Raw genomic sequence first — 13,756 nt, 5'->3', positions numbered from 1 at the left:
AATTGGAACATTTCTGCTTTATTAGTTGGATGTTAATAGGAGCCTTTGCAAACACAACTTTTAGCTCTCATATTGGGGCTGGATTTTGCAGTTGATGCTTGTTTTTTGCCATTGCATGTGGAAGTTGATTCACTGGAGACATCAAATTTGGTTAATGTGAAGGAAGAAATTTGGGCAACAATGAGCTTACTTTCCAGCATTTCTTATATAATACATCAGGCAAGAATAAATTACACACAGGAGTAAATCACAAAAAGAAAAACAACCGTAATCGACCATTAGTTTGTCTCATCGACAAAGCTCTTAGCTCTTTGTCCAGCTGTTCAAAGTCTGCTACTAAAACTCAACTCTAGTTCTAACAATACATTAGGGAAGATTAAGTGAAATGCGAGGGTAAATTACAAACACAAGCGTGTCCCTTCCACTAAAACTACAACTCTTTGCCCAACTGAGGCAGCTCTCCGAGAAAAACCATATCGACTGAATGGAACGTGGAACCTTGTATGACTGCATTCTATGCATTCCATATCACCCAAACACAGGGGACTACCACCTTGCTTTCCTCTGTTAGATTTAATATCTAACAATCTTTTCATTGTTGTTGATAGCCCGCGCCCAAAGACCTTACGATCCTCTGCCACAGCTTAAATATATCAGTTCTCCTGTACTCTAAATTGCCCAAAACCAAAAAACCACAATACAACACCTTCTTCTCTGGAGTAGAACTCAACTAAACGTGGTAACACACATATGGGGCTAAATAATAGCAGGTAAAGATCACATCTTCCAGGAAAAACCTCTTAATAAGAACGAACATTTTTTTAGCAAAATGTATGGCATAAATATAGGCCTTGGAATTTACTTTTAACCGAGTTTTGGAAGTATTTGAATTCCCCAATCATTTTCGTATGTATATATGCCGAAGAAAAGTGATTGAAAGAACAATATAAATATACATGAGGTTTGAACTGATTAAGTTCATGATTATTTTTTTTAAAATAATTAAGTTCATGATCATAAAAATTTAAAACCAACAAATATGTGAAAATGTTCAAATTCCTGTCCTAAAACGCACACACGACACATACCTTTGATGAAAGAAATTTAAAACACACACACAACAGATTATATGTAGAAACATTAATTATCAGATTGTGTATATAGAAATAGATTGTCGTAGCAGCCAGCCATACATTAAAAAGTGTGGCATCTACTTGAAGTGAGCTCAAGGTGAACATCCGAGACACAAATCTTTCAACAATCAATTTTTGTGTTTCCCCCACCTTTTCCATAAATATGTTCATTATAAATGCCAAAGGGGACACAACCCAAGCTCACAACAATAAGGAAATCACAACTCCCTTAAGCTTGCATTCAAAATCATTTGGAAGGGGTATCAGATGTTTTCTTAGCGAAAAAATGCATTTACAAAATTTTCAATACGAGCTTAGAAGAACCTTCATACCTATTGAGCTGAATCTTCAGAGAATCTGCCATCAAAAGGAGTTGACAGATGAGAATGTGCTGAACCAGCAGCAGTTCCAGAACCATTTTGAAGTTCTATGACAAGACATCGAACAGCTTTACTCATCTGTTCCAACCGAACTGCACTAATGGGTGGAAGACCAGTTGCGGTTTGCCCAGACTTCCCAGCCACCAAACCAGTTGCCTCATCCACCAGGCACTCTGAGCCAATCCTTTGCTTCACAGACTCCACAAACTCCTCCGCTTGATCACAAGTGACTCTGAAAAGTTCCCACTTCTGCTTAAAATTCTCAAGAGCAGCATCTGTGGCTGCTGTTTTCTGGGCGCCAGAAGTTTCCTTGGCTTCGAGCACATTAGCTGCTGCAACAACGAACTCTTGGTATGCATTGTTTAGAGAATCTACAATGTTGTCCATTTTGCGGCTCGTATTGGCTAGTGAAAATTAGTGATGAAACGTTAGGAAACTGTGAACAATTGAGGGAAGGTAAAAAGTTGCATAAATGCATATAACTGAAATAAAAATCCAGGGTACCAATATCTTTATATTCAATCAGTATGGTGAACCAACAACACAATAAACAAAAGATAATAGCTTTAATCTATTTTTAGTTTCAATTTGAACCAGAATTTCATACTAAATCACAATTCTCTGTTACTTTAAACCTGGGTATACATTACATACATTAAAATAACTCGATATAGAAATTAAATTTTAGGCAAAAACATTCCACAACGGTAACATAGAAATACCAATCAGAATTCACAAAATTTCAACAACAAAAATTATAAAGAGAAGCAAAATAAAGAAAAAGGGGGATTTTTTCAGATATTAAAACCCGGATCAATTTGGCATCTGTGCTTATAAGCTATGACAATAATTGATTCAAAGATCAAAAGAATCAAACACAAGGGCTGAAATTAAACTCATGAAATTGAAATTTACCTAAATAAAAAGGAGCCGATTCAATTATTTAGAACTGAAGCTGATACTTTTTAGCAGCTGGTTTCGGCTGTGAGATGGGTCTCTCCTTTTTCCCTTGCCCGTTTGTGGGTAATGAAAGCAATTGTGGACCAAAAAATAGGGTTAAGGTTATTTTAGAAATTAGAATTGAAGAAGAAGAAGAGTAGAATTTAGAACGCAGAAGAAATTCAGAAAAGAAGATGAGGGCTGGGCGGGCTGTTATGTTTAAAGGCCTTCTTCCTTCTTTTTAGCAACTTTTTTATACGTTTTTTCTTTTCTTTTTTCCTTTGGCAATTTGGAGAATGTAAAACGAATTTCAATTGGGAGAACTCCTATGAAATAAAATTCGAAGATCCCATAAACTATAGGGTTTTTCTTGTACTTTGCCCTAAATTTTATGAAGGTTCTTTGTTCAAGTCAATCTTTAATCATTTGGTTCCTGTTATGGCATATTATCATAACCTTTAGTTATAATATGTTACGTCTCATCATGCGATAAGCTTTAAAATGATATTTTTCATCAAAATATAACTCATCCACCTAAAATACAAATTAAAAACTCTCGTCATTTCCTCAACAAGAATGAGTCAATGAAAAGCCTAAGCGCACCTTTAGAAACAAACGAAATGTATATTTTAATTACTTATATTGTAAGTTTTAACTCAAGCTGTGAGTTAGGCCAGTTGGCCATACGTGGATTAGGTCAGTTGGCCAGGGCAATGTGCTCACCTCCTTACCTCTAAGTTTGAGTCTCCTTCCCCTTATATTATATTAATTTATAATAATTTAGACAATTAATTGTATGTTTTTTTAAAAGAGTCTTAACTGACATGCTTAGGCCATTTCAGAGTTTGGAGTAGCATGCAAGGGAGCCGTGATTTAAAGTAAAATTAAACCAAAATCAGGAAAGTAAATCAAATCCTAATTAGAATCGGAAACTAAAAAGAAGTAACTATTAATTTAAAGAAACTAGAAATGCGTCCTTTTTCATATTGTAGTAAGCTGGTTACAGTGAGGTGGAGTTGCGGGTTCAATTCTTTTTGGTGCATGGCTTAAAAGATAATGAATTAGAATATCTGGTCATGGGATTGAATGAATCAACTCAACATTATAACTTATTTGATTTTAATTGTATGTAAAACTGCTAATGGTTTTATTGTGTTGTTCTTCAAAATTGGACATAACTTAGGATATGCGAGATGTGTGTATGCCTTCGGAATGTTTGTGTTCCTCCGGCAAGTTAGATAGACGGGAGAAGTAAACCCTACTTGAGGAGAACTATGATTGATCTGCCCATCGCAAGATCTCATTGAGTTTCCAAGGTGAAAGCATCACAACAAAAATTCAAATTCAACAAAGGCACAAGGTTTTGAAAGAGAATTGTTTTAATTTAAAAGAGGAAGAGACTTGATGCTAGAGAAATTCTAGTAAAGGCTGGTTCCATGCTATTCATGCAAGAGATTCAATGTGAAAAATGAATTGTACGCAAGATTTATCCTCCTTAACCTTCCGCAACGGTAAAAGATTTGTTGAACCAAAGTTTTGAGCCAGGCAATCGAGCATGAAGTACGTTAAGAAAAGCTTCTAAGGGGGGATTTATAGCACAACGGAACTGAAACCGGTAAAAAGGCGCAAACTAGAAACACCAAGACAATAAAGCCATTCCTTCGTCTCCGATGCGGAGTTTCTGATTTACAGAAACCTGTTGGGTTTTGGCATAACAAAGCTTTTGTTATTCCTTCGTCTAAGGTAAAAGTGAGATACTTGCTTCAAGTAAAATTGTTAAACCATGTCAAAGCATCTGATGATCAAGTTCATTTTCTTGAGAACTAGAAGGTGCAGAAGTCTGAAATGGGCTGATCCTGAGGCAACATGAAAAGCTTTACTCATTCCATTTATCCCTCCAGATCATTTTTCCCTGTAACAAAATTACTGTTTCTTATGAAAGAGAACAGTTCATGCAAAACGTGTGAAGGAACTCAATGTAAAAGTACAAATATCCTAAAAAGAACTGATTTTGCTCCCTTTTTGTCAAGTGGATGAACTGGAGGCCACCTCCTCTTCAGTAAAAAAAGGAATAGGTTTGGTTGGGGCAGGCAAGCGGCCGATGCTATCGACTTTGTCCTTCTGTTTTGGGGGAGGTCTCGCTGCCTTTGGCAATAACCTGCCTTTCTTTTCAAACCACTCAGGTTTCAGCAATGCTCGAAAGCCCAACTTGTTGTAATACACTCTTCTGACAGACCCACCTGCAGCTTCAACGGCTTCCTTTGCCCTCACAGTGACACGCGATACCTGTAAACCTCATTTGTAAGTCCATTTTTGAGTTGCATGCAAGGAAAAGAGGAAGCTCGCATGATTTGCACGTAAGTGACAACAATGATATCAAGTGCACAAGGTTACACTCAAGTCAATGTCAATATCAAAGTCTTGGGGATTACCTGACGAACCAGCACACAAAAGAATTACGGTGAAAAAAACTCAAAAAAGTACATCATGTAGAAAGCCTAGATGAACATATACCTCAAAATGAATTGGCCACTGGATCTGTTCAGCACCACGTCCCATCAATCGGACTCCATCTTTAATCTGCTTCCCTATTGCCCCTGTATCCTATTGTAACAATAATTGACAGATTGAAACAAAGTTGATGCAGGAATTGGCTCAATAGTCTGAGAAGGAATTTACTGCACCTTGAGTGTTTTCATTGTAATCAACTCAGACGAATCAATCTTTCCTGCGTTTATGAGTTTGGCAATTTTTCCTAATCCTACTGGCTGCCACAAAGACATGTATAAAATATCAGAAAATGAATGGAAATAAAGGTGATACAATTAAATCCTCCAGAAACAGAAAAGGCTTTCAATGGATTCAAATTCAATTAAAAGGAAATGATAAATCTGCTAGCCATAGCAGCAAACTTTACTTCAGTACCAACTACCATTGCACCTTTGGAAGCTACTTCCCTTATTATCTATCAAAACAGGCATATTCACACAGTTAACATAAAACCCTGGTGGTCATTATAGCTCAGGGCTTGCAAAATTCAGTATTTCATTATTTACTAAAGGCTTCTAACATTTACGATGTGTGTGTCGACACAACACAACCAGAGCACTTTGGCCATCTTACAGAGTACATGATTGATGATCCCAAACATATATCTGCTAAATATATCAACCTGAATTGACATATAAAACAAATATACCAGGAATAAGTTAATTGATCAACCTCTTTGTGCATACACCAAGTCTAAGAGGCATGAAACAGACTAACTATTCAATTATTCTAATAAAAAGGGACCAATTGTGCTCAAGCTCATGCATAAAGCATATCTTCAGTGCCATACATCTAGCAGCAAAACACCGTAAACAAATAGCAATACATATTACACACAATGAAAAAGAAAAAGAAAAAGAAAAAGAAAAGAAAGGGTACCTGAAAAGTGAGGCTAAAGGGGTTCTTAAACCCACGCTTGGGCAAACGACGTCGCAGTGGCGTCTGCCCACCTTCAAACCCCAACTTCCCGGAGCCTCTAGCCTTCTGACCCTTGTGGCCTCGACCAGCAGTCTTACCTTTACCAGACCCAATCCCACGGCCTTTCCTCGTCTTCTGCTTCCTGGGCACCTTGCCTCTCAGATCGTTCAAGCTCAGCAGACTGTACGCTCTCATTCCCTGAGGCTGAAAGCCAAATCCTTTGGCATTGCTAATGCTAGGGTTTGGGTTTGGGCATTGGAGGAAATGGAGGGATTGGAATGAGATTGGTGAGGGTGAGAGAGTAGGTTTAGTGCTAATTGAGGAGCTGCGAATGGTGGTGGAGAGAAGGGATGCGACTCTTCTTCTCAGCATATTTCTTTGCTTGATGCGACTGTGAATCAGCAGTTTCGATTTTTCCCTCTTCGCTTGGAGAAACAGTTGGTTGCGGGGGGTATAGACTGTTTTGCTATCCTGCCATGCCAAGTGAAAATATTATTACATTAACATAGCGTTATTAGCCGAGATAGCAAAACAGTTTATTCCCCTAGTTTTTGTACTAGTTTGAATGAAATATTGACAAATTTTATTTATGATCCATCAATTCCATCTTCACACTTTCATTATACCTCTTTCCTTTATACTCTAACGCAAAAAATAAAAATAAAAATAATTATCAAAAGGGCCTTAAATTTTTTTTTTTTCTCCTTCAATGTTGCTGATCTCAAGGGTAGCAGCAAAAGCATGCTGCCAGTGAAGGTGTCTTGGGACGAAATGATGGTCTTCTTCTAGAGTCCAACAGGACCAAAACTCAAGCCAATTTGCAGGCTGCATCCTTGATCATACAAACTTTCTAGTCACTATGAATGCCCCTCATTACAAAATTCATTTCATCAAACCCCTTCAATGAACAATAGCAATTCAGGAGAGAGACAAAACATAATGGTAAAACTGATACGAGACAGAAAACAAATATGTCGTCATAATAGTACACGAAAAATTCACAAAAGCTTGATCCATTCCGCCAAAGTAGAAAGATTAGTCGGAAACTAAGTTGAAGGTTGCCACCTCCTGACCCATTCTGCCAAAGTAGAAAGATTAGTCGAAATGTCTTGGATGCTATCACTCTTTAAAGGAAGCACGATATCTTCTGGGTAGCTCTCTTTTGCCTCCTCAAGCAAAGTTTGAAATATTTCACATTCAATATTGTTGGAGAGCTTTGACTCCGAATATCCTCTGCCACAATATTTAAAAAAAAACCCACAATGCCATAAACATAGGTTTTCCTTTTCAATTCCCAAGGAAGCAACACTAGAAAAGAAGCAGTGATGAAGAAAATTACCTTCGAGTCAAGCGGTCATACAAGACGGTGTTGTCAGTTTGGAGCACAACCACAAGATCAAACCATCTCTCAGGGAAGAAATCGCAACCATGGTAGTCTACAATGTTCCCTCCTTCTTCCATGGAATCCTCAAGCTCATCGCATACCAGGTCTTCATTGATGATGTAACAGTCTAGCTCATCATCCCACCCATCATGGAGATTCTTGGCCTTCACCAAATCACCGACGTTGATGTGGTGGAGCTGTGTTGCCTCTGCTAAGGCAGACGATGTTGTTGTCTTCCCCGTTCCTGGTGTGCCCGTCACCAATATGTTTGGCCTCTTCCTCACCATGGCCCTCTAATCTGCTTCAGGGCAGAGCCTGGATAAAATTTAACTAGAACTCAACAACAAACTCATTTGTGAATAATAAAAAAACTAAATTAAAAGGTGCAACAGTAAGAACTTAAACCCTAAACAAAACAAAAACCATGACAAATTGGAAATTAAATTCGGAAGCTCTTAACACGCTGGTCTTATATGCAGCTGGGCCTGTATTTGGGTGACACAGAAGTAAACATTACGAAACCCAGAATGAGAAAAGATAAGTTAGCAGCATGGTTGCCTAATTCGCTCACCCCCCTACGAATTTCGATCTGGATCGAGCGTACCCAATCGCGGTACGGTATCAATCTGAAACCAAAGATTTAACGACTCAGTTCCAGAGGCGAGAACAGTACCTGATAGACGATGTCGCTGCTCCAAAACAGTACCTGACCGCCGACAGGAGACGAGCAACCGAGGGCACATGAGGGACTAGGGAAAGGAAGATATTGGGTTCGGAGAGGATTCTTTTGGATGAATGGATTCCAAGAGCCCAGCCCAGGCAAAAGCCTCCCCTGGTCTCCCAAAATCAGCTCCAGCGCTGACATCCAACCCGGGCAAGAGCTGGCAAGGCCCAAGGCAAGATAGCCCGAGCTGCTGTCAGAGGGGCACTGACATCAGCCTTTTTTTTTCTTTTTTTCTTTTTTTAAATTCTTAAAAATTATTCAGAATTTTTTTTAAATACATACCTAGCAAATTTTTATTTATTAATCTCATATATAAAATCTCATGTGAATAGTAATTGCTCTTAAGTTGCCATGGTAATTGGTGAAAAAGCACAAAAAAAATTGATATGACATATATTATTCATGTAAACCGTAATTGCCTTTACTTACTCTTATTCTTTGCCATGACAATTGAGTAAAAGTGTTGTTAGGAGGAACATACTAGAGGTTGGGTGGCTGGGTGTATCAATATAATAAAAGTATTGCTTCTGGTTTCAAGTTGTGATTACCTACCCTTAGATCTAATTTAATGATTGAAAAAAAAAAAAGGTTTAAATATTAGTATGTCATCTTTTATTTTATTTTTACTGTAGTAAAATATTATTTTGGTTATTAAAACTTTTTTTTAATTTAAAAAAATGAGTTTAATATCAGAGATGAAAATACAATATAATTGCAGAAACCCAAGTCTGGGTTCATGAACTGGAAAGGGAAAAAAAAAAAAAACCTACATTTGTTTATAAAAAATTGAAGTTTTTCCAAACTTGGTTCACGAATCATTCAAATCTAACATTTATAAACAGCAAATTGATCACAAAGGTAGAGAACAATAGAAAAATGACTTGGTTGTGGGTCCTTGAAATCCAATCACGTTAAAGTGTGAAGTGATGGCTTGATGGCTCCGGATTTGGGTCAATAAATTTTCTTTTGTTTCTGAAATAATTGAATATTTGAATCTAAATCAAGAGATAAAATAGATAACCAATAAGAATTAGAGTGAATCTTAAACGGCACGTATTCTTGTTTTTCATCGCAATGCCAGAGTTGAAGGTAGTTGTGAACAACAATGGATGAAGAACATGTTCTTGATTTTCTGAGAGAGATAGCGTCTTTTGGTTGGAGTGATTTTTTTTTTAAATACATTTTTTTGTTTAATTTAAATTAATATTTTGTACAATAAAAATAATAAAATATTGACATATTGATATTTAAATCAGTTTTTTCTCAACCCTTAGATTAGATCCAGGGTGAGTGATCAAAACTTCTTTGGACCCTAAGGTCCAGGAGAACAAGATTGTTCAAGAATTGCTAAGGAAGAAGGAAAGTCACAGTTCTTTCAATACATTTAACAAATAAAATACATAACTTATGGAATAAATAAAAAACCACTTATTCATAAAATAAAAAAATTCATAATTAAAATTTGCATGCATAAACAAAAATTAAAGTTTACTGTTTCAATACATTTCCCTTCATTTTTGCACTAATCTTTGTGCTTGAGCTTCCTCCAGGAGAAAAGTGACTAGGCATAGAGGATAGTGAGGATGATGTTTGACCGTGAACACCTGCATAATTGTCGTCCAACCCTTTTCATCTCATTTCCTCCAATTTTTGAGCAGAGTCATCTAAACAAAAGGATTCTAGATCAATATTTTACTTCTCAAAAGACCCCCAAACTTAAAGTGGCCTATTTACCTCGCTTGACCGTGGTTTGATGACCCACTTTGCTCTTTTCTTCAACTCCGTCTAAAAGTTTGTTAACTATAATGACGTGGCAGATACCTTTTTTTGTAATTTTATACACATGGATCATTATCCACCGGTGGCATGATAAGTGGAGCTCACCTCCACATAGATAAAGATATAATTAAATATTCTAATAATTGAAACTAATAAAAAATTAAAATAAAACATTAAAAACATTGGTTAATTTTCTCTCTCTTACAATCAGTACTTCTCTTTTTCTCTATCACCATTTTGTTTTGCCTTTTCTTCTCTCTCTCTCTCTCCAAAGTAGGTTGGTGAATCGAAGGAATAAATGTAAATAAAAAATAAAAATTGCTGAAAAATTGCTTCTTTTTTGTGTCTGGCCTAGGTCCCTATCAGGTAACCATTATCGACTCACTTCTTGGGGCACTTGGTAAAAAAACCCTGGCCCACGTTAGAGGGGAAGATTATGGGAAGATTAGCCCACCTCCATCTCCCCCCCTTCAACCTCTCTCTCTCTCTCTCTCTCTTCGAATAGCTTCACAGCCCCATCAACACCATCGAAGGCTTCACAACTTCGGGGAGATCTGATGAGACCTATATATGAATCCAAACTGACCTTCTAGGAGGGTTGAAATGCAATAAAGATGGTCTAAATCATATGTGATACAAAAACCAAACTATCTAGAATATTCGTTCCAACCAAATCTATTTTCGCATGAGCAAAATGACAAGTTCCAACCAAAACTATCTCAACCATCTTATGTTAATTAGTGTACTTTGGTTATTTTACATTAAAGAAAAGTAAGTTGGTTTATGAGACCAAGACCCATAATTGATATTTTACGGAAACAATTGTTATAAACCGAAGATGGATTTTTTGTATTACTTTTCCATGAATGGTTCTTCTTTTTCTGAGTTTGGAGTAATGAGATTTGAAAGGTTAAATTAATGCATCCATCTCAATCTTCTTATTGTAGCTTAATTTTGTTTTGTTTTGTTTTAACAGATGATAAGATATTTGCAATATACTTTCACGACGTATGTTTCGTTTTGTTTTAATAAATGATAAGATATTTACAATATTCTTTTACAACGTATCAAAATAGTAGATTATTTCGTTGAAATGTCATATTGGCTGACGTTCAATTTGTCGTGGGAACTTTTTATGCATGGTTTATTAGTCTTAACATCATATTTCACGAGAAAATTGAAGAAAAATTAGTCAAACTTAATCAATACGTTTTCATGTTCAAAATACACATAATACAAGTCTAAGCAAGATTGAAAACCAGGATGCATCTTTCGAACACTGTGTCATTAATGATGATGACCAATTAGGTCCACGATTAATAGGATTTGGAAAAGAATTAGGACTAAAATTTGGGCCGTCACTAGGACCAAGCTTGTCTACATACAAATGCCACTGCCTTATTTTAGACAAACTTTGGAACTCCACCACATCTTTAGGTCATCAAAATAAATGCTATTATTTTAGGAACTCCGCTTCCTGATTTGATTAATTTCTGATGTTTTATTAGAGTATCTACAATGATGAGGGTTAATTCAATTTTATTTCAATAAATTGAATGGGGTAATGTTAGGTTACTACATTTTTATACTACATTGTGTACTACTTTTCTAATAGAGGTAGAGCCCACCAATACAAACGGGGCCACCTCTATTAGAGAGGTGGTACACAATGTGGTATGAAAAATGTGGTAAGCCTAGCATTTTCCAATTGAATTTTTTATTTGCAGTGATAAAGTTCAGTTCAATTCAGATATCAATATTTCATTTCAGGGATCAATAGTTCATTTTAAGAAGCTGGCCCACCACTCTCTCTTATTAATACATGGACAATATTACTTTGTACAATAACCCGAAAAAGAGGTGCTTTGATGTGTTCTCATTTAATCTCAACTTCCAATTCTTCAGAAAAAAAAAATGTTAACATAATATTGTCACAATCTAAAGAAAGTTTTTTTAAAATATTATATATATCAGTCCTGATCTCTTGGACCACAGGAGTCCAAGAGATTGTGGTCACCCACCGTTGGATATTAATCCAGTGATTCAAAATGATATATATAAATGCAATATGACATAAATGATTATTACCCGATTCAAGTCAACCGTTGAATTTACATCCAACGGTGAGTGACCATAAATCTCTTGGACCCCTGTGGTCCAAGAGATCGGGACTGTTATATATATATATATATATTCAAAATTGGCCTCTTTTTAAAGATCTATTTGAAACCATTTTAATTGTATAAGTCTTATCGTAATTAACTTTATTTATTTTATTTTACTCAATCATTTAAAATATATAATTTTTAATTTGTAATCTATTGAATTGCACCACAAGTCAAACATCAATTCAGTTCAATAGTTGTCAAAAAAGTTCATTAAATTTAACTATTGAATTGAAATGAAATGAACTGTTGAACAATCATTGCAAATGCCCTTTAGAAAATTGCCTAATTTTGCAATAAAATTTTGACCTCTTCCAATAAATGAAGGCTATTATATAATATACTAGAGATAAGAGATAAGTTTAACCAACAAAATTAAGTGATTTCCTCCTCAAATAACTCTTCCAAGGACAGTAACTTGGGCCAAAAAAAAAAGAATGATGGCGGGATAATCTCTAGGGCTTTGTTAGATGTACCAACAAAGAAAGAGACTCGTGATATAATGCAGCACCCGAATGTCCTAATTGGCCTTGATGAAATTTTAACACGTACGTATGTCTTAAACTGATGAATTAGGTTACATGCATACATATGTGTGCCCTAAGAAAGGGTTCCACGAGGCATCAAATTCTCATTGTTCTAGTGTTATATTGAGCAATGCGGGGAAAAAAAGAAGAGAACGTACCACTTCAAGGGTCAAATCTCTAATAAATGTGGTATTTTTATGTGTTCATATAGCCAGATTTTTTTGTTTGAGTATATAACATTATTGTAACACGACATTCGGGCGTGTAATGATTTTACAGCCAAAATGTTTTGTTACATATTGTTAAAATTGAAAACTCTTAACAATTTTAATTAGTTTTTTTTTTAAATTTATTTGGGGTGATTTTGACAGTTTCTTGCAGTTTTGGGATGATGGTTGTTTTGAGAAGACTATCCCGATTAAGGTGTATTCAAAGAAAAATATAGGGTATTCGAAGATAAGTTAAAATATGTGAAAAAAGTGTTTTTTATTTTTTATGAATGATAAGATATGTATAAGCAGGACGGAGCCACATACAGGTTTGCAGTGGTTGTAGCCTCCCAAGCTCCATGAAAGAGTCAATAACTCTTAAACACCTGCTACAATATCAGTTGAAATATAAGGCTACTGGTCCTGAAAGATAAACTACTAGCTCCACCGCTATGTATAAGATACTTTTTTTTTTGGTAGATACTTTTACAATGTGTCAAGTACCATATTATTTTTTCTTAATAAATTGTCTCCTTATATGTCATATTGGCTGACGTTCAATTTGTGGTGGGAACATTTTGGCTAACATCATATCTCACGAAAAAATTGAAGAAAAATTAGTCAAACTTAATCAATACGTTTTCATGCTCAAAATAGACATAATACAAGTCTAACACTGTGCCATTAATGCTCATGACCAATTAGGTCCACGATTCACAGGATTTGAAAAAGAATTAGGACTTAATTTTGGGTCGTCACTAAGATCAAGCTTGTCTACATACAAATGCCACTACCTTATTTTAGACAGACTTTGGAACTCCACCACATCTTAGGTCATCAAAATAAAAGCTATTATTTTTGGAACTCCACGACATCTGATGTTTTATAGAGGATTGCCTAGTTTTTGCAATAAAATTTTGACCTCTTCTAATAAATGAAGGCTATTATGGAATACGTTAGAGATAAGAGATAAGTTCAGTGAACAAAACCAAGTGATTTTCGTCTAAAATAACTCTTCCAAGGACACACACTTAGTCCAAAAGACTAT

At 35.8% G+C, this 13,756-nt stretch overlaps 3 protein-coding genes across 4 annotated transcripts; all 3 read right to left on the bottom strand.

Moving 5' to 3' along the window:
* Positions 1-169: 169 nt before the first annotated feature.
* LOC117612288 (mediator of RNA polymerase II transcription subunit 32) lies at positions 170-2,862 on the bottom strand. Its single transcript, XM_034341071.1, has 3 exons — positions 2,429-2,862; positions 1,466-1,917; positions 170-634 (listed from the first exon to the last, which is right to left on the bottom strand). The coding sequence occupies exon 2, from the start codon at positions 1,898-1,900 to the stop codon at positions 1,466-1,468; it is 435 nt and encodes a 144-aa protein (XP_034196962.1). The 5' UTR covers positions 1,901-1,917; positions 2,429-2,862; the 3' UTR covers positions 170-634.
* An 893-nt stretch (positions 2,863-3,755) lies between these two features.
* Positions 3,756-6,600, bottom strand: LOC117637422 (50S ribosomal protein L15-like). Its single transcript, XM_034372305.1, has 4 exons — positions 5,882-6,600; positions 5,137-5,220; positions 4,967-5,056; positions 3,756-4,738 (listed from the first exon to the last, which is right to left on the bottom strand). Exons 1-4 carry the CDS (start codon positions 6,290-6,292, stop codon positions 4,478-4,480), a joined length of 846 nt encoding a protein of 281 aa, XP_034228196.1. The 5' UTR covers positions 6,293-6,600; the 3' UTR covers positions 3,756-4,477.
* A 219-nt stretch (positions 6,601-6,819) lies between these two features.
* LOC117637423 (adenylate kinase isoenzyme 6 homolog) lies at positions 6,820-8,206 on the bottom strand. 2 transcript variants are annotated; one of them, XM_034372306.1, is made up of 3 exons: positions 7,978-8,206; positions 7,260-7,619; positions 6,820-7,153 (listed from the first exon to the last, which is right to left on the bottom strand). In XM_034372306.1, the coding sequence occupies exons 2-3, from the start codon at positions 7,589-7,591 to the stop codon at positions 6,967-6,969; spliced, it is 519 nt and encodes a 172-aa protein (XP_034228197.1). In that variant the 5' UTR covers positions 7,592-7,619; positions 7,978-8,206; the 3' UTR covers positions 6,820-6,966. The 2 variants fall into 2 exon arrangements, with proteins under 2 accessions (XP_034228197.1, XP_034228198.1); XM_034372307.1 differs by having other exon boundaries at positions 7,260-7,634; positions 7,978-8,126.
* Between the last annotated feature and the right edge of the window lie 5,550 nt (positions 8,207-13,756).

Source organism: Prunus dulcis, chromosome 8 (assembly GCF_902201215.1).
Source record: "Prunus dulcis chromosome 8, ALMONDv2, whole genome shotgun sequence".
NCBI lineage: Eukaryota > Viridiplantae > Streptophyta > Magnoliopsida > Rosales > Rosaceae > Prunus > Prunus dulcis.
This window is presented reverse-complemented; position numbering and strand designations above follow the sequence as displayed.

Bases quoted from the DNA above. Each gene is read 5' to 3' on its own strand.
- LOC117612288 (XM_034341071.1), bottom strand. From the start codon at position 1,900: ATGGACAACATTGTAGATTCTCTAAACAATGCATACCAAGAGTTCGTT.
- LOC117637422 (XM_034372305.1), bottom strand. From the start codon at position 6,292: ATGCTGAGAAGAAGAGTCGCATCCCTTCTCTCCACCACCATTCGCAGC. The intron at 5,057-5,136 runs GTGCAGTAAATT...TTGTTACAATAG, and splicing joins TTACAATGAAAACACTCAAG to GATACAGGGGCAATAGGGAA. The intron at 4,739-4,966 runs GTATATGTTCAT...TGAGGTTTACAG, and splicing joins AGTGGCCAATTCATTTTGAG to GTATCGCGTGTCACTGTGAG.
- LOC117637423 (XM_034372306.1), bottom strand. From the start codon at position 7,591: ATGGTGAGGAAGAGGCCAAACATATTGGTGACGGGCACACCAGGAACG. The intron at 7,154-7,259 runs GTAATTTTCTTC...ATATTGTGGCAG, and splicing joins TATGACCGCTTGACTCGAAG to AGGATATTCGGAGTCAAAGC.